We start from the raw sequence: 24,344 nt of genomic DNA, 5'->3' as shown, positions 1-24,344 counted from the left end.
GGGGGGGGGGGGGGGGGGAGGGAAATGAGAGGCTGGGAGGAGGCGGAAATTTTTTTTAATTTTTCTTCTTTTCAAAAATAATAATAATAATATCTAATGGTTGTATGCTCACCCCTTAATGGAATATTTATACTGCTTCTCATTCCAAGACTCAGAGAACATTTTGGGAGACAATATAAAAAGAATTAAGTAGGTGACTTATAGGGAAAAGTGTAATGAAAAATTTAGGTTATTGGTAAATGTCAGACAACAAGGAATCACCTGTTCATGAACTCACCAGCCTCCAACTGACCGTTCCAAAGCCACAGCCATGAAGATGACAGTGCTTAAATGTAATGGTTCATAAAATAAAAGACATAAATGTCGCAAAGAGTCTAGTATTATGAGTGGGATGTTGTCAGGGATTAGAAGAGGATGTGAACTTGTATGGGACATGAGTAATTACAATGTATTATGCATGTGTATTAAACTGTGAAACATAAATTGCATTTAAAATGACAATTTTAAAGAAACAAATTTTGGGTGAATAGTGTCTCATTACTTGCATCCTATGTACAAAGTCCACGTTTCCATCCCCAACACCATATCCCATGCACAAACTTATATACAGACAAAGTGAAAATTAAAGTTCATTTTTCACATGTAAAGACTCTCCTTTCATTAAATCCAGTCATGCATTATTTTGCTGAAAGGATTTTACTTTTTTAAAGCTCCTAACCCTCTTAAAATAAAACATAAAATGCTTAGAGTGTAGAAATATAAATATATTCTGGAATATCGTAATGTTTCCTTATGAATTTTGGAAAAATATAGTTCTTATCATAATTCTCCCTAGAGACTAATGAATCAAGTAAATAGCATGACAGTAGCCTTGTGAAATCATTCGTAATATAAATGAACTATAGAATAAATTTTAGAAGATGAATAGCGTGCACACCTACAATTTAATCTTTATACTATACCATTTATTTAAATATGTATGGAGCTGCCAGGTGGCAAAGGAAATTCTAATACAAGCTTGAAAGAAACACATTCCTGTGTTTGATGATTAATTTTAGGTATGAATTTGACTGAGCTAAAGAATTCTCAGATATATGGGAAAAAGTCTTTCCAGGTATGTATATAAGGATGTCTCTAAAAGTGATTAGTATCTGAATGAAAAGACTGAGAAAGGAAGGCTCAAAGGAGTATTAACAGCTAAAATTCAATTATCCAATATATGAGTAGAGCTACAAAGACATATGAAGGGTGAATTCTCTCTGCTGCATCTCTAATTTCTATCTCCATTGTTATCTGAGACATATTATTTTCACACATAAAGCAAACATATTCTCAGACATTCTTACCCTAGAACTTATTAAATCTCCCTACTACATGTACACACACACACACACACACACACACACACACACACACACACACATTTTCTGATCTTTGGTTCCACAGACTGGAACCAAAACAACTTGTCAACAGCTTCCCTTATTCTCAGGCCTCAGTCTTTGGAATGAACAAGAATGAATTCTTGGTTCCACCTGAGCACCTTCCCAGAGAATCTTCTTTACATATATAAATATTCAGTTGGTTCTGTTTTTCTGGTGAACTCTAAATGTTAGTAGTATATAAAATATTTATTTACATAGAGGAACCGTATGTATTCATGTATACCAGCAATACTGTTAGTGAATGGAAAAGTATGTCATATATAAAGTGAAAGAAATATTATTTTAGTTAGTAGTTAGTATATGATCTTTAACGTCCGTGGAATTGTATTTGAACGGCAAGGAAGGGAAAAAATTAACAAATACTATTTCAAAACCATGCCTTTTAAAAACAGATGCCTGAAATTAGATTAGATTTTCATTTTAAATAAGATTATAGCAAGGACAGCCTGCATATTCTCCAGGAGAAGTTAAACACTCAAAATTCTGTCACATTGAGTTTGTTTAAGAAAATCATTCACCTATGTTAATGTCTAGAAATGTTTCCTATTTTATTATGTAATTAGTATGTGACATTCTCTAGTTTTAATGTATGAAGAATGACTTTCATGGTTTAACCACTATTCATTTCTGCTTATATTCAATTCTATGATTTAATTTGTGATGAAATCATTATTCTTTTAATGCTAGAACTCTAAAGTATCTAAAAGACTTAAGTATTGCAAATATAGGTGTTTGTATGTGCATGCATGTATATGCATGTGTTTTACATGCAGTTGTGCATGTGTGTATGCTTATATGCATTTGTATATGCTGTACATATGTGTATTTGATCTTTTGAACATTAAGTATTGTTTATATTTGACTTTATGCAAAATCATTAAAGAAATACCTTAAATATGAAAATAAAATATCCTTGTAAAATCAGGACTGCTACATTTGTCGTACCTTGTGAATTATCAAGATTACTAATTTCAACTTATTCTTTTAAAACATGAATAATATAACCTTAAAGTAACAAATCTGAATCAGAATAATATAAGGGGCATCTCTCTGTCTGTCTATCACCTGTCTTGTGTATCTCTTACCTCTGTTACATATATCCACACTCACTTGTGTATCTCGTCAGTTAAAAACCCCCACCCTTTCCAAAACTCCATAATTAGGTTACACAACAGTTATATGGCATTTTTGCATTTACCAAGAATATCCTCATCTTCGATAACCATCATCTCAACTTCTCCTCCAGTAATAATTGTACATGTGAAAGGATCTTGAAGAAGAATGCTGATCTCACCAAAGGATTGCTTCTCCCTGAGTTTACCCATGTACACAAGCTTTTTAACCTTTTTCTGCAAAAGATACAGACAACAGAGTTTTAATAAAATTATTCATGCAACCAATATTGTCAGGATCTTAGTTCTTTAAATCATCTAGCTAATAGATATTAGAAATAAAGTTCATTAAAATCAGAGAAAACATTTACATTTTATTCTATTCATTGTTTTATTCATTTTATATTAAAGCCATGATGCAGTCAAGAAGACCAGTAGGAACATGGTAGCTGACAACACTGTCGTTTAGTTATGCATCTATTATGTTATTTTAATGTTTATATACTCAGGGTATGTGTGAGATGATGATGATGATGATGATGATGATGATTATGTTGATTTATAATGATGATATGCATGTAGAGGCCCGAAGACAACTTACAGGTTTCAGTTCTCTCCTTTCACTATGTGGGCCAAAGATTCAAGTTTGTCAGGCTGAAAGGCAAACCCCTTTATCAACTGAGACATCTCACTACCCTGTTTCATTTTTTAATACAATAAGCTGTCTGAGAAATATTGAAATGGTTGAAGTTTCCAAAGGCCGTAGAATACTACTTTGTGATCAGAGTGAAATGTAACCATATTTTGTCAACTACCAATTGTGATAAACCCTAACCTCAGTTTGGAGACATGGTTAAGGGAGTAACTGAGAAGATGGTGTTGAAACACTGTAATGGCTTTAAGTGACCGATTAACTGAAATAGGAACTATCTCTTGTCTTTTTTTCTTTAATTATCTGTACATGTTTGCTCACAAGTGTGTTACTGGGGATGGATCTCAAGTACTTGTACACATTATAAATTTTCTTTCCATGAGCCATATTCATATTCCAACTATTATATGTTTTCTTAGTAACAATAGTAATTTTAATTCAATGATCTAATAATTTATTTCACATCAGGGGTCCTGTGGAGAAGACTTTACTGCAGTTTCAGCCCAGGTGATTCTGAAAAGAATGACATCTCTTCTGGAAGACCTAATGATGATCAGGTTACAGTAAGCAATGGAAAACAATTTTCCCCAGGACAGGTGTTTGACAGGCACTTGGACAAAGATAACGTCTTTTTTTTTCCTTTTTTCTTTTTCTTTTTTTGGTTGTTTTTAAGACAGGGTTCCTCTGTAGCTTGGCAGCCTGTCCTGGAACAAGCTCCTGTAGACTAGGCTTGTCTTGAACTCACAGAGATCCACCTGCCTCTGCCTCCTGATTACTTGGATTAAAGGTGTGTGTGTGTGCACCACCACCTTCTGCCCAGGAGAAAGTCTTGTAAGTGTTTTTAAGTCAAAATCATAACAGCTTGAATATTTGCCATTTCTGCGATTGGTAAATCTTTACCATAACTAAGGAGTCATAGTATAAGCCAGTTTACATATTTAACTGAGTAATTTTAAATGCTCATTCTTTTTCTAGTATATGACTCTTTCTGTGTCTGGTTAAGAGCAGTGAAATGAATACACGGTACTCTTTGGAGTTTGACGTCCTCACACTACTTGTGTCGAGATTAATGCGTCATACACTTAGCATGGGTTGTGTTTCACTCTGTGTGGTTGACCACTATGTAAATACAGTTACAGTGTCTCATTAATGGACATCTAGATTGCTTCTAGTTCAGGAACGATGGGGATTAATGTGGGTCTTTAGGTAGATAGGTAAATATTTAGAGGGAAAGGTGAATTGTGTGGTGAAGTTCATCTTACCCCTTCTGTTCTGTTGTGGCTACTTTCTATGGTTTTAAAATCCATTTCCTTGACAATGAAGATGAAGGACCTTGTATTGTGGTTATTGGTCATATCACAATTTATAAATCAACATATGTAGCTCAATATATTTCATTCCTGAATCTTACAGCTTACTGCACAAAAAATAAACCAAATAAAAATTCCCCAAATAATTCAACTGTTATTTTCTTAAATAAAACAGGACAATGTTCAATATGCATGAGAAATGCTACCCAACTTCCTTTATCCACTAGAGTAATTAATTATTAAATCAACAAACAAGTTGAAACTCACCATTTTGTTTAATCGTAGGCTCATGAGACCCACAACATTTCTATAAATGTTACAATATCCAGAATTAATAAAACCCACAAATGAAATGACAGTTCCACTTTCCACTAACACTGAAAATGAGAGATAAAGAAGGGAGATATAATTAATTACAATTATGCTACATAAAAATTGTTTTGTGTATTCTGACAAGAAAAAATATCCCACTTGACTCAATAGCTCTTTATGGTCATTTTCTGAATAGACACCACTTTACAGATACAACATTATTTAAAGTGAAATTTTAAAAGTGTGCCTGGTGTTCATAAATATGTACCCATCTAGAAATAATCACTGGCAATGCTTTGCCAGGAACGCAGTCATGTGCTACTATTATCTCATAGAGATAAGGGGAGTCTTGAGAAGCGCCCATCTGCAGAAAATGCTGAATTCAATGTTAAAACTATTTCTAGGTGCTGGAGAGATGACTCAGTAATTAAGAGAGTGTACTGCTTCTCCCAGAGGTATTAGTTTGGTTCTTAGTGCCCTTACCAGACTGATATCAAACACCTAGAATGGAAGCTCCAGGGAAAACCAATGGCTCTGGTCACCTCGGGCACCTGCACTAAACTGTGTGCACACATGCACACACAGAGAGGAAATAATAATAATAATAATAATAATAATAATAATAGCAAATCTTTGAAAATATGTCTAATGTGTCTGATTTAAAACTTCCAGAGATTTAAATAGTGAGTTCCACAAAAAGTTAACTATTGACTCTCCAGACCCTCTCTATACCTTAGGCTGGAACAAGCAACTTTCTGAATATATTAGCAGCAAGCAAAGGTTTTCAGGGTATACTGGCCTATCATAAAGCATGTTCGACTTGTTCCTATGTGTTCTTAAACAATTACATTATTTTTGTGAACCATGGCTTTTGGCCTGCTTGGAATTCTCTGTGTGTTCTTTGTATGACTTTAGATAGCAAGTGGGGAAGGAGAGGCAGAGTGTGTTTTTCAAACTCAGAGATTTCTTCAAAGTCCTTTCTTCAATGGTTTCTTTCTTCAAAGCTCCTCCTCTCTCTTTTTTGTGTGTTTATCGTATTTTTAGGGTACTGGCGTTCAGAGTTCTATTACACTGTACTTTGCTGCTCTTGTTACTCTGGCTTTTGAGGATCTGATCTTTATAGAATTTATGTTTGTTTTTCTTTTTCATTTTAACTTCCAGAATTGCTTTGTAATATGAAATTTAATTTCCCCTGTGATTGATGCTTTCTTTAGTAAATATATGAAATACACTTAGCTATATATGCCAGAGAGGAAATACTGTATATGAATTTGTTATTACTTCTGTGAATTTTGAACCTCAGGCTTTCTAAATATTTCAACTGTACCTAGAATCTTAATTTAAAAATCACTGAAGGATAAAAAGGACCATAAGCAAGTCAGTATAATTCAAAACTATAAACATGTACCTCAAATACTACAAGCCATAAGGATACAAAATGCTATATGTAATTATTTAAGTATTAAATTATATCAAAGTGCATTGGATAAGGATGTAATATGTTCTCATAAGATTTGGAAAATTAGTTGATTATAACAGTCAATCTTTAGTATTTATTTTTAATTTTGAAATTTCATCTCACCTGCAGGTAGGCTGCCACAATATCCACCCCCATCCACAAAACCTTGAAAACTACTAGTCCCATCCTGTCCCTAAACTTGCCTTTCCTTCTGAAACCTCGGTAGAAATCTGAAACACTGCTTCCATTAATACAGAGATGACTAAGAGGTAAAGGACCAGCCACCTGGTAGGACACCCCATCCTCTAGGACCTCCATAGTGGGGAAAATCTTCAGCATCACCCCCAACTGCCTTGGCTTCTCTAGCCAGCCAGCAGGAGAGTTTCCTGAAGGTAGGATGTCCCAATACCAACCCCATTCATGGGATCCTGTAAGCTACTCGTTCCATCTCACCCCCAAACTCGCCAATCCTTCTGCAACCTCAGGGGAACTCTGAAACACTGCTTACTATAATACAGAGAGGACCAAGAGATGAGTGACCAGCCAACCGGCAGGACACCCCATTCTCCAGGCCCTCCATAGTGGGGCAAAACCATGGCCCCCCCCAGCCACCTGCCTCAGCGAGCAGGAGAGTTTCAAGAGAAAAGATCAAGAGATCAACTCTAAAGCACAAGCTGTGACTGTACAGAATGGACCAAGAGAGAAAACCAGGAGAGAAGAACAAGAAAGCAACCTAAGAGGGACCTCAGTGGCTACCTGAGACACAGACATTGAGAGTACAGAGCAGACCAAGACCAATTCCCAAAGACTCAGACAACCACTGCAAGGATTGGACCAAGACACAAAGACACTGCCATCATCAACTGAAGAAAAAGATGAGTAGACAACAATGCAAGAATTCATCAAAAAATCTAAAAAGCAACATGGGAACACTGGAACCCAGCTGTCACACAACCTGAAGACTTGATCAACTTAACCTAGAAGAAGCATGATGTGGGATTTCCCTCTGTATGTGGTGGTTATCATTGATAAATAAAAACTGCTTTAGACCTATAGCAGAGCAATACCACTTTTTGGCATATAAACTTAAGATGCTCAACCGTACTACAAAGACATATGTCCAACCATGTTCATAGCAGCATTATTTGTAATAGAACCTGAAAACAACCTAGATGCCATTCAACTGAAGAATGGATAAAGTGTGGCACATTTGCACATTAGAGTACTACTAAGTGGTAAAACAAATTGACATCTTGAATTTTGCATTCAAATAGGTGTAACTAAAAATCACTATCCCAAGTGAGGCAACCTAGGCCTACAAAGGTGAATATGGTATGTACTCACTCATACGTGGATACTAGCTATAAACATAGGATATTGAGCCTATAATTCATGATCCTAGAGAAGCTAAATAACAAAGTGAACCCTAAGAAAAACATATGTAGATCGACCTGGAAAGACAAAATAGACAAGATCATTGGACAAAATTGGGAACACAGGGGTGGGGAGAGGAGAGAGGGTAGAAGGGGAAGAGAAATGAAGAAGGGGAAGGGTGAGGAGAACTTGAGGGGATGGGATAGTCAAGATGGAGGAAGAACAAAGATGAGAGCAAGGAAAGAAATATCTTAAGTATCACCATGAAACCTTCATCCAGCAACTGATAGAAACAGAGGCAGAGACCCTCATCAGAGCACTGGACTGAGCTCCCAAAATCCAGTTGAAGACTGGGAGGAATGAGACTATGAACAAAGAGGTCAAGACCATGATATGGGTTCACCAACTGAAACAGTTTTACCTGAGCTAATGGAAGATAACCAACTCCAGCTGGACTGGGAAGGAACAAGCATAGCACCAAACTAGGCCCTCTGAATGTGGTTGACAGTGGCAAGGCTGGGGCAGACTGAGGGGCACCAGGATTTATCCCTACTGCTTGAACTGGCTTTTTGGGAACCTATTCTCTTTTGACGGATACCTTGCTCAGCCTAGATAAAGTAGGGAGGGTTTTGAACCATCCCCAAAGCAATGTGCGTTACCCTCTCTGAAGAGTGGATGGGCAGTAGGGGTGCAGGAGTAAGTGAAAGGAATGGGAGGAGGGGAGTGAGTGGGAACTTGAATTGGGTTTGTGTAATGAAAAATATAATTTGCTTTCTTTTTAAAAAATAAATAAAATAAAGCAATAAAAAATAAAATAAAATAAAATTCATCTCTTTCCTGTTTTTCCATGATTTTACTTTTGTAATGCATAAAGCATCTTTTCACTTGTACAAAGATGATTTACCTCACTGCTTTTGTTGACTCTCATCTCTCACTCTATAATGTTCCATAATTAACAAATTCTCTTTTTAATGGATACTTAAGATGATTAATATTGTAAAATATAGTGCAACAAAATTATTACATCAAAATTTTATACAAAGTCTGAATATATTAATGTCATGCTTTAGAAAGATTTACCCAGTACATAGATTTTACTCTGCTTCACTTTTGCCAAATTAACCTTGAAACATCTTACACCAATTATTTCATCTTTATAAACTACAAAAATTATTTTCTTACTTTGACAACATTGTATTATGAATGTATTAAAATTGTGTTAATTATGTATTAAAATGTAATTTTAATATTTGAACTCTTGTTTGTTTTCTCCTTGGGAGTTGCCTTTTCTTTTTCTTATTCTAAGTGTATCACTTAGTAACTTTTCTGAATGTTCTTTATTTTTGTCTCATATTTGTGTCCAGTCTACTTTAGCTTTGTACCTTTGAACTTTTAATCTTCATTTGATAAAGCTATCTCTTTATAATTGTAATTCATGCTAATATAGAAAATGATATATCAGATTGATGTTTATGTATTGTTACTTAATTCATGCTAATTAGTATACAAAGCAATGGATTCTATTTTGACATTTTTATAGACAATATTTCATGTAGTTAAATTTAAGATATACATAGATTTAGTCTACATGGGTAGTAGAAAAAGACAAGATCTCCTGAGTAAATTGGGAGCATGGGAACCTTGTGAGAGGGTTGAAGGGAAGGGGAGTGGAGGGGAGGGAAGCAGAGAAAAATGTAGAGCTCAATAAAATTCAATAAAAATTCTATGCCAAAAAATGAAAAAGCAATTTTAACATGTATTCTAGAAAAATAGGTGGCTAAACATTAGAAATATCAAGTTGATGTTGTTTTTCCTAATTTATTGATAACTAATAATTTTAATAAGTTACTTTAAAAGTTTACTGACAAGAACATAAAGACACGTATGTTGGATCTCCCTCAGAAGAATCAACAAAATAATCCTGATTTCCTCAAAGACACACATCACTCAGGATGCAGAATGACCAACCACAGAAGTTGCTAAGTGGCAATATATAGTGGTTCCTTTATAATTGAAGAAAACTTTTTGTGTGCATCTGATTTCTTTTCTTTAGAACTATATTTTAAATATTTCAGAAATATATGAGTAAATGAAAGACCAAGGTACTTTTTGTAACTGTTTAGCATGCAATCAGAATCATTCCATATAATGTTTGAACAATTACCATTAATGTTTCAACACCAGTCATTCATTCTGTGATGAAAACACAAAATTGATTAATATTTTATTTTTATTGTAAATATTCTCTAGATAAACTTTAGCGATATTTTCTAGAATAATAGGTGTCAAACAAATCTAAGATTAATATTAAGGCAGTCTGTGCCCAAAGAGGCAAATTCTGTATCACTGTGCCCTTTCTAAAATAAAAGCTGAGTAAATGCTATTGTAATGCAGAAGTTTGACAAGGGTTTTTGGTAAAGAACGACTTAGTGTTAAAACAAACATCATAGAAGCTGACTTTTTAGAGAAACATGGTTATGCATTAAATAATGAAATTAAAATTTAAAACTAAAAGAAAGCCACTTGAGATATTTAAATGCTATAACTATACACTTTGATCCTAAGCATGCATTATCTCATTTTTCAAAGAAATACAAACACAGCAGCACCAAACTTTTTTAAATTACTATAAGACTGAGAACCTAAGCAGAATTAAAGGGAAAACCAGGTCTTTGACCTGCCTGTCCTCTATTTGTCGAAAATTTGTCATGCAAAGTATTTTATGCGATTTTATCTGAAATTTCTAAATCTTCTCAAATGCTGCTCATATCCACCAAAAATGCCCCAAACAACACTATCTTTTAAGCTTGAAAAGTGGCATATGGGAAAAGGGGTAAATTAATTGCATGTGTAAGACTTAATGCATGCAAAAGTGCACAAAAATGAACAAGAACAATGGAGATGAAAGAAAAAGAAAATGGATTGTCACTGGAGAATTTTTATTTCCTCTTTTGGTGGATAAAGCAAGCATCTACTACATTTCAGAGCATTTTAAATTCTATTTTATAACAGATGTTTAGCCTGAAAGCCCTGAGTAAACATGTTTGAATCCTAAACGTACAGCAATGCCACTGACCCAGAAGTGCAGTATTTGCAGCGAAAGAGCTTACCCCGGGGCTCATCGTGTCATCTGACCATCAGAGCACAGAAGCGATGCATAGAGGAACTGTTCACACTACTCTGAGCCCATTCATAAAACAAAATACTGCAGCCATGGAGCAAAGCACCATTTTATTAAAAAGAGAATTTTATCTTAGAAATTTTTATCTTTATGCACTCATGCAGTGCTTTGAGAACAAAGAAAATAAGAAGAGAGTAACTTGCATTTGAAACATGGTAGCTCCCAGATATCACTAAAAGCAATACTAATGACTGTAGATAGAGGTGCAGATTGATGACAGGGACAGAGGTAGAGACAAAGGTATATTACTGCTTTCATAAATCTATGGTGGCCTACAAAACAAAAAATAGGGAAATAAAACATTTCTTGTAAAAGTAATCTTGAGCAGAATCCATCCAGGCCTCCCAGAAGTACTCAGAGGGATTATGTTTCCTACTGCTATATGAAAACAATTACATAAGCTCCATAAACCCTGCTCCTCTGCAAAGTTTAGAACACTTGTTAAAGGTGAAACCTCCTAACACACAGCTTGTAGCTGTAGTTCAAATGTTAGGGACCTGCAAATGACAGATCTGATGCAGATTAGAGCTGGACAAAAAAACAGGCATGAGTTGGGTCCAACGAGGAGCAGTCACACAGAAGACAATATTCAACCTAAATGAGAGACCATCCTGTTCACTTCTGGATTATGTTGCATGAACACCCTAAGGAAGAGCTTTTATCATGTCAGAATCACACGTGCACAAGGCATGTACATTGTTGTCTACATCCTTTTTGAAAAATACATTTCCCCTCTTTGGCAGTCTAGAGTTTCAAGAAGGTATCTATCATTAAAGATTGATAATTCTGTTCCTGACAGAATGAATTGTTAAGAAAAGATTTTGACTCAAGCCCAGCCAGATCGACATTCCATAATCTTTCTGGAACAACCAGGATTTACACTGTGTTATCTGGCTGAGAAGACCAAATAGCTGCATCTGACATGGCTAGGAAGGACTGAAGATAGGAAGAGGAAATATAATCCAGGTTACTATTTAATCGGGCATCTTTGAGGATGATTGCCTGAAATTCCAAGTTACATGAATCAACAACAAGTCATAAACTTATCCCTTCCTTCTGTGTAGTTGATTTCTGCCCCTCACAAAAGCATAGATGCCTAGTAAGACTTGTGAAACCTAGAATCTATGCCTTTGTGGACGATCTACTTACTAATAGGTTGGTAATAGAATAAAATAATAGAGTAAGGGTAAGTGCTCCAAAAGGTTCTGCTTGAAATTTTATAGTTGTTGCTTTAAAGTTAATGGTATAATTATTTCTACAGATGCAAATGTCTTGTTGATCAGAATAATATTGCATTTATATTCGCATATTTTGGTGATTGAAAATGAGGAAACAGACTGTGGAATTTAATTTATTTTTAAGCATGTTTTCCTTTAATGCAGACTGAATAGAACTCTGAATGTAACTGTCACTGACTGTTCTTTTGTTTCTTATCTTCTTCACTCTATAGCTCAGGTACTGAGGTTTCAGGAGTGCACAATTACACTTGACAATTTCATTTTTCAAATGCAGGGAAATTTAACTTTATATTTAAATATCAAAATATACAATGTTAATAGTTAATTGCACTAGTAGAAAATATAGTCTTCCATAAAAGTAAGGTTAATAAAGATTATTTGTGGAAATAGATATTTAAAGGTAAAGGTAAGTTGTTGGTCCTAAGAAAAGCTTCAGTAGTCACCTGTTAAGATGCAAGGAATAGTCTTGTGTCACTTAAGGACTCTGACCACACGAGCACTCCATTATTAGAAGGCACTAAATGCATGCTATTTGTATCCAAGGGACAAGAAATAAAAAAAAAAAACAAATATTTTACTCATTTTAATTTGATTTCTATCCAGAAGATACATTTTTAAGATGAACAGCAGTTCCTTTTAATCTTATGTAACTGGTTAGCATTCTGTTTACCTCTCTTATAATAACTAAAGTGAGAGGAATGAATCCAGAGTGAGAAATGAAACCATGCAGTTTTTACAAACCCTATCTGGATTGTATCCAGCATTCTGAATACATCTTTTGTCATTTGTCATACTGAAAAATAAACTCAGAACAAAATTCCATAGCTTCATTATATATGATTTTATTGTTATTCTATAGTTCCTGTAACAATAAAACTAAACAAACGCATCAAATACAAAAGCTTACAATCTTGAGTTCCAGAACCCAAAAGCCTAAAGTTAAAGTAACTTTAGTCCTGATCCACAGGCAGTTTGACGCTGGGGGAGTCATCAATCCGTTTTCTCTGTTAACAGCTGTAGATGTGACAGGATTTGTCTTTAGACCTTATCGGTCTGGTCTCTGCCTGCTTCCCTCCTCTAATTATATCTCTAGCCAAAATTTCTGTGTTATTTTTCTTATCAGATATGTGTCATGGCACATATGACCCACCAAAAAACTCAGGATAAGTTCTCTTGAGAACATACTTTGCCTTGTAAAGTAGGAATTGGTCTTTTGGATCCTCAGTCCATTCAAATATCACTGATATTGAACAACCCAATTTTTAATCTAGATTTTTTACTTTGTGTCTCTTCAGTTAAAAAAATACTTTTCATTTTAGTTAAGTGTATAATAGAGGGCCCAATCATATGAATTGGATATTTGTAATGATACAGTTCCTTTTCTTTCCATTGAATTTCACTGGACAGGAGCAAGTTCTTGGCATGGGTTCTTTTTGCTGCATCTCTACTTTGGCAGTGGCAGAGGATGAACTCAGGGACTTGGGCAAATCATGTAAGTGCTCTCTCATCAGTTTTACCTAGCCCTTAAGTTGAGTTGTTCTCTCAGCTGTTCCCAGATAAGACCTGCCAACTATGCCACATTACTTTCTGGCCCGGATGATTCCCATTTACTTTCCAAACATAACCAAACAAATAAATCCCCACTTTCATTTTGTTTTTACTGTCTTTTGGAAAGCAATCAACTAATATTCGCCACAGTAGAGAATATAATCTGAGCTATTAAACATGATTTTAATGGATGTTATTTGTAATACACCTCATCAGTTTTAAATTATACTCCATATCTTTTTCAATTACAAAATCTCTGAAATCAAAATGTAAACTCTGTAGTGATGAATACTTTGTAGTTACTCAAATATTTGAATTTAAGATACATTTTTATTGCTATAAAGGAAACTAGTGTAGCATTTCAGACGCAAATGTTCAATAAAAATATTAATTAACTAAAATCAAATGATGATATTCTGACAAATCCCTGTGGGGACTGTTTTTGATGAAATGGTTAACCCTCTAATAGCTTTCAGTTTTTAGGTAGAAACAGTGAAGTTCCTTCGTGTAAGTGAAATGTGTTTACTGCACAGTATTAGGAAGCTCCAGGAATGTCACAAAACAAAATTTCAAAGGAACACAGTAAGTAAATAAAACCAACAGTGTAAAAGGTCCCTAAGTAGTGAGTGGAGAAAATGTCATAGCTGTTGCTTAGTCTTTTTATTTGTGCTGTAAATTCAGCCTCGGACCAGCATGCTCCTCACTGGGTTTGCTAAAATAAATAAAACAAAAGCTGTTCCCCAGTCCCTCCACATGCTGCTAAAGAACCATTTCTTCATAGAAGATTCCACAGGTAGAGCTCAAACTTTCTCCTGCCTTGGCAAGCAAGCTGGAGTTGGGAAGTCACTCAACAGTGCAATCTGCACGAATCATCTATCATATTCATGTGGTTATCACGGTGATTTTAATAGGAGTGTGCCTCGGAGAAAAAAAAAACTAGCATGTGGGGATATTTTGGAGAATTATATATATCAGTGATCATTTGATTTATTATCTTATAAAGCAAAAAGTTATATAGTGAAATTTAAATAGAATGAATGAAAATGAAGCTTAATATTTGATAAATTCTAAAAGTTATTTTACTATTGGTGATTTCGGTATGAATAGACTTTCAGATGCTGTTTAGCTAATGTCATTAGCACCGTGCAAATTTGGAAACAAAAATACAATTGGAGTCTTAAGAGTTGATCAGCCAAACTAATTCTTTGAAAAAAAAAATCATACTAAGTGATAAAAGAATCTAAAAGAACTGACCAGCATGGGGTTTAATTATTTTGTTTGCAAAATAATAAATCATAGTTTTGCCTAAACAAAAACTCTGCCATCATCACTGTCATTCATCATCAATTTCTGAAAACCCTACAAATCTTAGGTACACTGAAAAATAAACGGGGATGGGTCAATTACAGAAACATATGAAGCTTGGTGGGAAACTTGGTAGCTGCAAAGTCTAAAGTTGTGAGATGGCTTCTGAAGTAGAGCAGGGTTTGGAAAATTTCACACCATGGGTCAAATGTGACCAAATATCTGTGTCAAATAGCTTTCAAGGTGAAAAGTAGTCTTTACACTTTAAAGTAAAAAAAAATGGATATGCAACGAAGAGATGGTATTCCATGAACACTTTAAAACAATGCTTTCTGATTATTTTCAGAAAGATTACAAACTCCTAAGGTATGAAATAAATATTGATGTGAAAAAAGAAGCAGTAATATTCCATAAATTTTTCTTTTTAAAAATAAAACCTTATTAATAAGTGAATGTGGCTTAAAGGACATTTGGAATCTTCTGGAAGGGGGAAATGACAAGTGAAGACGATCAGCTAGACAACGACACAACACTGAAAGTGAACATCAAGTTTGACTGAGCCACCTGAGCCAAGGGTTGACCTGAGAAGACTGAGTTACACTGAAACTTGAATCAAGAAATATTTTAAATTACATTAGAAACTTTTGAAATTTTACTAATAAAGGGGAAATGTGTTATTTCGAAGCAGATGGCTACAAGAAACATTTTCATATTTGACAGTACTGAAAAAGAAAAAAAAGAGTACAAAGAATTTAAAGCAACAAAATACAAGAATAAAACAGAAGAGAAAATATTTAAATTACCAGCGAGAAAATCTCAATATGTAAACATGTACACACAAATACCAGTGGGCTCACAGCTGCTTTCACATCCGAAATGATAAAGTTTAGCACTCTTAATATGTACAAACAACCTGATCAAGTGCAGATCTTATACATAAATAAAAACACCTCCTAAAAAGCAAATCACAGATTTGTAAAAGTAACCAGGAGTGAATGGGGGTGGGGTGGGGGAGAGTAAATGGAGGGAATGGGAAATGGGGAGGGAGTGGGAGCTTGGATTGGCATGTATAATGAAAAAAGATGGTTTGTTCTATGCTCTACTGGAAGGCCTGCACAACTGCACATAAGGGCACAAATAATTGACTCAATGGGTTAAGAAACATAAAAAGAAGAGTGAAGTTAGAGGTAGGATATGGTCACAGAAGGCAGTAGAGGACTTAGAAAAGGCAATAAGGGTGGTGGTGGTGGATATGATCAACATAATTGTATATATGAATAAAATTCTCAAAACATCTAAACAATCAAAGGCCCCAGTCTGAGAGTTCCTTGAGGTATGGGTATGGATCCTTGAAAACAAGATCTTTGACCACCTGTAGGACTCACTGATGCCAGAAGTTTCCTGAGAAACTTGAGAGGCTAAAAGTGCACTTGTTCTTTAGGAAGACCTTCAAAACTTGTATCTGATGACTTAAACACTTGTGGTTTTTGGTGACTAGATATTACTTAGTTTTACTCCCATTATTACTTCCACGTTTTGTCTTTTAGAAGTAATTTGATAGTTACTGGGTTTTTTTCCAGTTTCTCATGTTATATGTATGTGAAAGTTTTCTGGAGAATAAAAAGGAAGATAACGTCCCAATAGAAGCAAGATAACAACCATTGTTTGTCAAGTTAATTTATTATTTTTATATATGGATATGATGTATTTTTGGAACAGTTTGGCTAGTAAGATAAGTTAGTTATGAGTCATGACTCAAACAAGAATAACACAAGACAAAATTACAAGCAACCCTAGAGAGCATAGTCATCAGGCACTTCATGTGTTAACCCAGCATGTAAGAAGCTACGGGGAGCTAAAAAAAGAACTTAGAGTCAAAAACTGCCAATGACAACCCCTAAAGTCTTTTAACCTTTTGAAAAATTAGCTAAATCTCTTTGAAACTTTATCTAATAAACCTTCTTAAAATAAGATCAAAACACACTTTGCATGCTTTGGAAATCATTCATTTCTAATTTTAAACTCAGAAAAAGTAAGTGCAATTTCAGCCACAGTTTTGTTTACTGATAATAATCCAGTATAAATTGTAAGTCGAGAAGTATCACATCCGATGCTTTATTTGATACATTGTTCATTACTATGAAAAGATGGGATTACTTTGATGGAATATATTCCTAACCCAGATCAGTTTATTTATAAGAACCATAGTATGTTTGTACTGAAAATGGATTTATAGGAAGATTTGTCATTCTTTTCTAAGGGAGATAAATCTCTTCTAAATCCATATAAATTCATGCTCTAACCTATATACACTTAGAACTGAGTGGAAATGTTATTTTTACTTTTTCAGTAACAAAGTGTCTAATACAGTAGATTGTTTAACAAATGTTGTTACTTTTCAAGACACCCAAGTCTTTGAAAAGTGTTTTGCCGAGTACAGTTCAGTCCTTTAATATGAAACTTAAGTATTTTATATCCATATTTAGTTCGAAAAACTAAATGTATTAAGGTCATAAGATCACAGCCCCTTCCACATTCCAGAGTATTTTGCTCACATCAGTTTAAATAGCTTAAGTGTAGATTCTTCCTATCTTTTGTACTACATAAGTTGTTACTAGAATTATAGACTGAAATGTTACTTTTATGTGTACTAGCCATTGAGAATAAGCTTATGGTCAATATTTGACATATGTGATATGAAGTAGGAAATCTATGAGAGACACAAAATATCCGTATTTATTAAGTATTTCTCTGCAATAAATATACTGAATTTAGGAAGGCTAAACTCACATTTTATATGTTAGTTTCCTACCTGGTTTCCACATGTACATGTGAATAAAAACTTTTGTTTTCATCCATTGTTAATTATGTATTACAATTCAATATTATTAATCTCTTCCCTTACTGGTGGTCTAGTGTTTAGTATTTGGTAGCCCTTCAATATTATTAATATAATTATTTTAATATCAATAACTTATAATATCAATGCTATTAATATTCAATGTCATTAATGCTAATGATATTGTTATTGATAATATCAATATTAATTGTCATCATTTTCATTAGCAAGGCATATTTAATAAATGTGTAACACACTTTAAATACTATGTTTTAATAAATGATATTGTAAATACAAACTCTGAAAGTTAATTCACCAAATCTGGGTTTATTAGAATACTTCTGTGCTTTGAAGACTTAACTTGTCTCTCCCGATACTTTCCCTACAGTACCCTACCAAGCAGTACATTCTGTATCATACTGAATTGAAACTCGTTTCCCCGTTAACTAGTGATTACTCCCAAGGTTAACCTAGTCATAGTCTAAGATTTATAACATAGTCAAACTTGTGGGAGATTTAATCTCAGCCAAATTTGAAATTAACCTCCCTGCCATGGCAGCTCTGTGGCTTTGTGAAATGATATTTCTTGAAAGGCGTTTGAGAGGAGAGAAATGTAAAGTCTCTCTGCTCATTCTGATGTTCATGTCTGTCTCTGGTAGGACAGCAGAGCTCCTTACTATAAACAGATTTCCACCATCACTTTCACATGTCTTCCTCCATTGCTCTCCCTTGTTTACTTGGCTCTCACAGGACGTAAGAAAATCCAGTTCTGGCTATGCTCTCCTGTGAACCCACCCTAGAAAGTTCATGCTTGCTCACACCTCAGACTGGCTATTCAACACACAGGCTTTCCCTTGCTGCTTCCCTTATGGAGACAACAGCTAAATTATAAACTTTTTAATCCCAGCATAATGCCACATGCATCTCACCTCCTGTAACAGATCACAATCAGGATGGTTGTGCAAAATATAAATATAAAATATAAATACAAAATATAAAGTGCAAATTATAGCCACTATGCAGGAGATAAATCTTGAGTTTATATGAATTTCATATTTAGCATTTCTAACCATCCCAAAAGTACCTCTATAAGTATATAAAATATTCTAAAAGTCGTAAAATCTGAATCAGAAATATTTCCTTTTCAAAGACTTCCCTAGGTGATTGATGACTTATAAAGCTGCTACATTTTCACTGATGACTATAACACAGATGTCCATTGAAAACTTGTGATTAAGAACTTACCCAAACAAGAGAGTGAGGAAACCCTGGCTATGTAACCTCCTGCCTTCATCATTGCCAGTTTGGTCCCTACTGTGAGTCTGCGTGCAGCAGTAGAAGTGTGGAGAGACGGAGATGAGGGATGCAGGACTGTACTAACGCTGCTCTTAAGTGAAGCACGTTCACTTTTTAGCTAAAAAGGGAATTAATTTAAATATCCAATCATAGGTAATAATTTGTTAAATAAGAGACTGCCTATATGAAGAAATATTATTTAAAATATTGAAACTATAAAGAATTACAAATTCCAATAATATAATTTTACATAAAGAAACTAGTCTAAAATTGAATTAAACTTACCATGACCTGGAGGAAATATTTTCCATTTACTAAGTGAAACTAGTTCGCATATGGATAAAGTAGGCCAGTTTTCGTAAAAAGGACATTTGTGAATTAATTTCAACTTTTGCACATTATCACGCTTTACTTTTTCCTGAAAAAGAATGCCATCATCAAATTTCAAAATGAGATAATTTAAGAATGAGAAAAAACTAGCAAATAGAGAAATAGTAGAAAAATAAAAGTAACAACTGTATGACTATTATTCAATATAAAATAATATTGAATAGAATTTGACTATCACATGGTCAATAACTATACTGAAATTTTAATTTTCAGATTTGTTTACCAATATTCTCACTTTTTTCCATAATGTTATACATGTCTAAAAATGTTAAATAATTTTAAAGCTGTTATAGATGACTCAAAAGATGTGTGTATGTATGTGTGTACATAGAGATATATGTGTGTGCATGTGTACATAGAGATGTGTGTGTATGTGTGTGTGTGTGTGTAGCTGATTCTGATGAGGGAAAACAACAAATCAAGGAAATGTCCTTAAGCAAACCATTCTGAAACTCACATGTATTGATACCTAGCATTTGGGAAAATATTGAATTCTGAGAAAGTCACCTGTTTTTGAACTCACCACATCAAAAGAAATTTTTATTCTTTGAGATTCTAAGCAAGAGAAAAGAGGCATCTTTATCTCCTCCCAGCATGAGCACTGGACCTACAAGTACCATAAAGGGTCTGGATCTCCATTCGAACCTGTCAGGAAGACTATGGGGACCTTCCAAACTCAACATTTAAATAAGCTTTTCTACCCTCTAAATAAAGGAAGAAAAATGAGTTTGCATAAACAAATTGTCCTAAACATCACATCTGAATGCTCAGAATTAAGTTTAAATACCTTTTATACAGTCCTGGTTTTGCATGTTTAAATGACTCTGAAATAGCATGTCAAACATTCTGTCCTATATGGCTTCTCTATTGTTTTAGTAAGCAAAATAACCCAAAACAATGTGAGGAAAAGAGCATTTATTTCAGCTTACAAGTTACAGCCCATCCTCTAGAGAAGCCAGGATAGAAGTTCAAGGCAGGAAGCAGGAACAGAAGCAGAGACCATGGGAAAATGCTGCCTACTGGCTTACTTTCCCAATTTATTCAGCTACCTCTCTCATATTACACAAGTTCACCTGTCCAGGGATGGGAACACCCATAATGTGGCCCTCCGCATCAATTAGCAATCAAGAAAATGCTCCATAGATATGCCCATAACTCCTTAGGATAGAGGTGATTCCTTAACTAAAATCTCCTCTTCCTTGGTATGTCTAGGTCTGTGTCAAGCTGACAGAAAGTGACTAGCCTAGGTGCTGAAGAAAATGATAGTGCAGACTATTGAGATCTTGAAAGCAAAAGTGATGTGACCTGTCTGAAATAGCATGGTGTTGATATGCAAACTACCTATTTGCTAACTGGATGATTTTGAAATTCATAAAAAGCTAAAGAGTTTTCAGAATACACATCAACGGAGAACCTGACTTCCATGCCAGGTACCTGAACAAAGTGTTGTTCATCAAATAAACCCAATATATGCTATCTATAATCAACTCAAATTTCAAAAGTAACATAGGTGTGCACACCATACCAATTTTAACTTCTCAAACTCCTTTGCAGGAATTTTAAGGATTTCACAGTCCTCTTCGGTCACCACTGAACGTAGAGTTTTATCCATTTCAGTCTCAGACATAACTTCCAGTGAGCCAAAGGTACTCCACTTTTTCAGCTGTGGAAAGCATCAATAGCAGACAGACTTCAGCAGTGCTCATTGACACCTACGCACAATGACACCGGAGAGAATTGTACGACCCATCTAGGTGAGCCTGCAAAAAAGCTGCATTCGTATTTCTGGTGCAATGAGAGAAGGGGTCACTCATCTCTGTAGAGATGGTTCATGCAGCTCCAGACATGCCTTTCTCTCCACACAATTTTTATTCTTTGGCAACATCAAGAAAATAACATAAGAAAGGATCCTGCTTTATTTATTCAGCCATTCCCCTGAAGTTCCAGAAAAGCACTTGATATACAGTCAAAATTAAATAATTATTTGATGAAAGCAGGCTGCAAATACTCAATATACAGTTTCTTTATTAATAGCCTTGTATGTTTGTAGTGGCAAATAAAATGAATACAGTGTTACTTCATGGATAAATCATTTATATGTGTGTATTTATGTAGGGTTATCTAATTTAATATGTGAGAGATAAACATTAAACAGAATGTTATCAGTAGACTATATAGGTCACCATGGTAAAAAGAGACAATTCATTGTCACATGGAGTATCTATGCTATGCTTGCCTAGGAAAAACTCTAGAGAATATGAATAACAAGTGGCATATTTACATGAAATTTGAACTTCCTTAAAACAACAAATCTATATGACTACTCAAGATACTGTTTGGTGGCAGATAGTCACTACTGCATGTATAATACAGAGAAAGACTTATTCTTTTTCTTCTTGAAGAAATAAATAGTTGAGCTTGGCGCGGTAATTCCTAAAGAAAGAGGGCATTTAAACAAGAGAATCACTGTTGAGGACAAAGTGATCCACATTGCTGTTTAACTGGGATGAGGTCATGAACGACTGAGTTCTGGAGATTGTTCAAATGTAGGATAGAACATAGGGTTCATTATCATGCAAGGTGGGAAACTGGAATTGATCCTAACGCCTAGGAAGTCTGATGAACACTACGAATGTAAAATGCAGACAAGAAAAAACTGCATACACTAATCCACGAGAAAAACAGGAAGTTACATTTCAGCTATGAGACTTGACAGAATTTTCAGAAAATGAGCTATCTAGCTCTGCAACTTGTATGTGTGTGGGTTCCCATTTTCACATAGTGAAGACCCACAGCAGACTAGTTAATGCAAATTCTAATGACAAACCAGGAAGATATAAATGTTTAAAGTCATGTGTAAGCTTCCTAAGAAAGGAAATCCCACAGAAGCAAATAGCCTTAGGATGGCTAATTAATAAGACTGCAAGTTATATACATGACTGAACACCAACGAAGAAAAATCTACAATGAATGTTTTTGACAAACGAAAGAACCTATTCACATTGAACAGTGATTTTATTTAGACATAAAATCAAAACATGAAATAAAAAACAACAAAAATATTTTGGAAGGAAAATAACAATTAAAACTGTAAATAAAATTTACTGAAAGGATACATACAGAATAAAGCAAATCAAATTGAATTCATATACAACATTTAATTAGTTCTTAAAATATATAATTGTGGAAGGAATAGAATTAAGGGTGTTGAGCAGATTGGCAGATGGACATACATCAAAACTTCAGAAGAACCCAAAAAGAATGTTGCAAACATAGTCTGTGATTGACAGTGATTGCAAAATTAAGCTTTTCAAATAAAGGAACACATAAAGAATGAGTTCTGTCAGTGCTCAGTACTCAGGTTCTGAGTTGAGAGATGAACCTTAATTATTCTGCTCTTCCAGCTGCCCCCTTACAAAACTGTTACTAAGAATTTCAAGCAGACATTTTATCCCTTATGTTCCTCAGAATTTCTTAATGTTATTACCCAGTCCCAATTTAGTCCAAATTTGTCCAATTTACCGGTTCACAACAACTTCTAAATACTTATGGAAACTTTCTTTCTTGTTCAACTAGTCATAATCACTGGACCCTGCAATATTAATTGTGAAATCGTAAGGCTTTCAGTGCCTCTCTCCTTTGTAATTATTTCATTGAATTGGTTTTAAATTTTTCAGTTTTATAATATTTCTACTTTGTTCTGTAAATACTGCCATCTTCAAAGAGCTCAGGTAGAGTAACTTACAACCTGGAAATTATATTTACGTAAAATGGCAATGTAGAGCTTGAGAAAAACAAACAAGATGCTGGTTCTGTATATTATGCTGAACAAACAACTTTAAGATGACTTTCAGTCAGAAAAACACAACACACTACCAAAGGAAAAATAATGCACAGAGTTTGAATACTATGATGCTAAAAGCAAAAAGCATTGTTGATTACTACAAATTTAAGTGTAAATGAATAATACGGACTGTTTCTAACATGCTTAAAATTCTTTCTGATATTTAACTCAGAAGAAAGGAACACAAAGATATTAGAGAATATTGATAGTGTGCATATATAAAAATTATTTAGCCAAGAGACACGAAACAAAATATGAAGAGAGTTCCACTAGGACCTGGGGAAGTCTCCTTCTCATCCTCAGAACTAATCCTAGAGCCCACCTCCTGTTTCTATTATAACCTCAGTTAGTCCCTCATGTCACAGCGGGAATTTGAAGATCTCACATGAGATCTCAGGCAGGCCCACCATAGCCTTATTATCCAAGGCAGAATCTATTATGTCAAACTCATCCAGGTATGAAAATGTCTATAAAACTAAACATAAGGAAAAGTCCAGAAGATAATCATTTATTCAAAAAAGATACTTTCAAGTATTTATATTTTTCTAATATACTACTATAATAGGCAGAACCACACTAAATATTTATATGCCTACTTTTGATCAGGGACCCTGGTCAAGTTGTATCAGTGAGGATTTAGAGGAAAAAAAAAAGCAAAAACCAAAGCTTTTCTAATAGGAAAAAAAAAAAAGTTCTCAAACTTGTCCTTTTCTTTAAATTGTTGCTCCCGTTTAAGCCATGGTTGTCCTATCAGCAACTGCAACTCCACCAGTTGCTGTTAAGACTAAGGGGCAAGAGCCAGGGCTGGAGGGAATTCTGTTCCCTCAGCACCAACTCTTTCAAAACTACAAACGGAATTTACCTAAATCTCTGTCCTTCTAAAGAACTCTAAAGAGATTCAAAGGTTGTTGTGAAATTCTGCTCCTCAGAGAGACTAAATAGCAAGAAGCTCACCCTCCTGCTTCTTCTCCCTCCTTAAAAACCTTTCTCCACCTGGCTTCTCCCTACAACTTCCCATCAGCTAGTTACTGATTCAACTTCC

At 34.6% G+C, this 24,344-nt stretch overlaps 1 protein-coding gene across 2 annotated transcripts in view; it reads right to left on the bottom strand.

Moving 5' to 3' along the window:
• Cnbd1 (cyclic nucleotide binding domain containing 1) overlaps positions 1 to 24,344 on the bottom strand; it is a 249,918-nt gene that overhangs the window by 59,491 nt on the left and 166,083 nt on the right. For both annotated transcript variants that reach the window (XM_050163547.1, XM_050163542.1), the window contains 4 exons: positions 20,984 to 21,121; positions 19,354 to 19,486; positions 4,784 to 4,893; positions 2,641 to 2,791 (listed from right to left, as the gene is read on the bottom strand). In XM_050163547.1, coding sequence (XP_050019504.1) covers positions 2,641 to 2,791; positions 4,784 to 4,893; positions 19,354 to 19,486; positions 20,984 to 21,121 — 532 coding nt within the window. The remainder of the gene's footprint in view (positions 1 to 2,640; positions 2,792 to 4,783; positions 4,894 to 19,353; positions 19,487 to 20,983; positions 21,122 to 24,344) is intronic.

Source organism: Alexandromys fortis, unplaced genomic scaffold (assembly GCF_014885135.2).
Source record: "Alexandromys fortis isolate MF-2015 unplaced genomic scaffold, M_Fortis_MF-2015_v1.1 scaffold_18, whole genome shotgun sequence".
Taxonomy (NCBI): Eukaryota; Metazoa; Chordata; class Mammalia; order Rodentia; family Cricetidae; genus Alexandromys; species Alexandromys fortis.
This window is presented reverse-complemented; position numbering and strand designations above follow the sequence as displayed.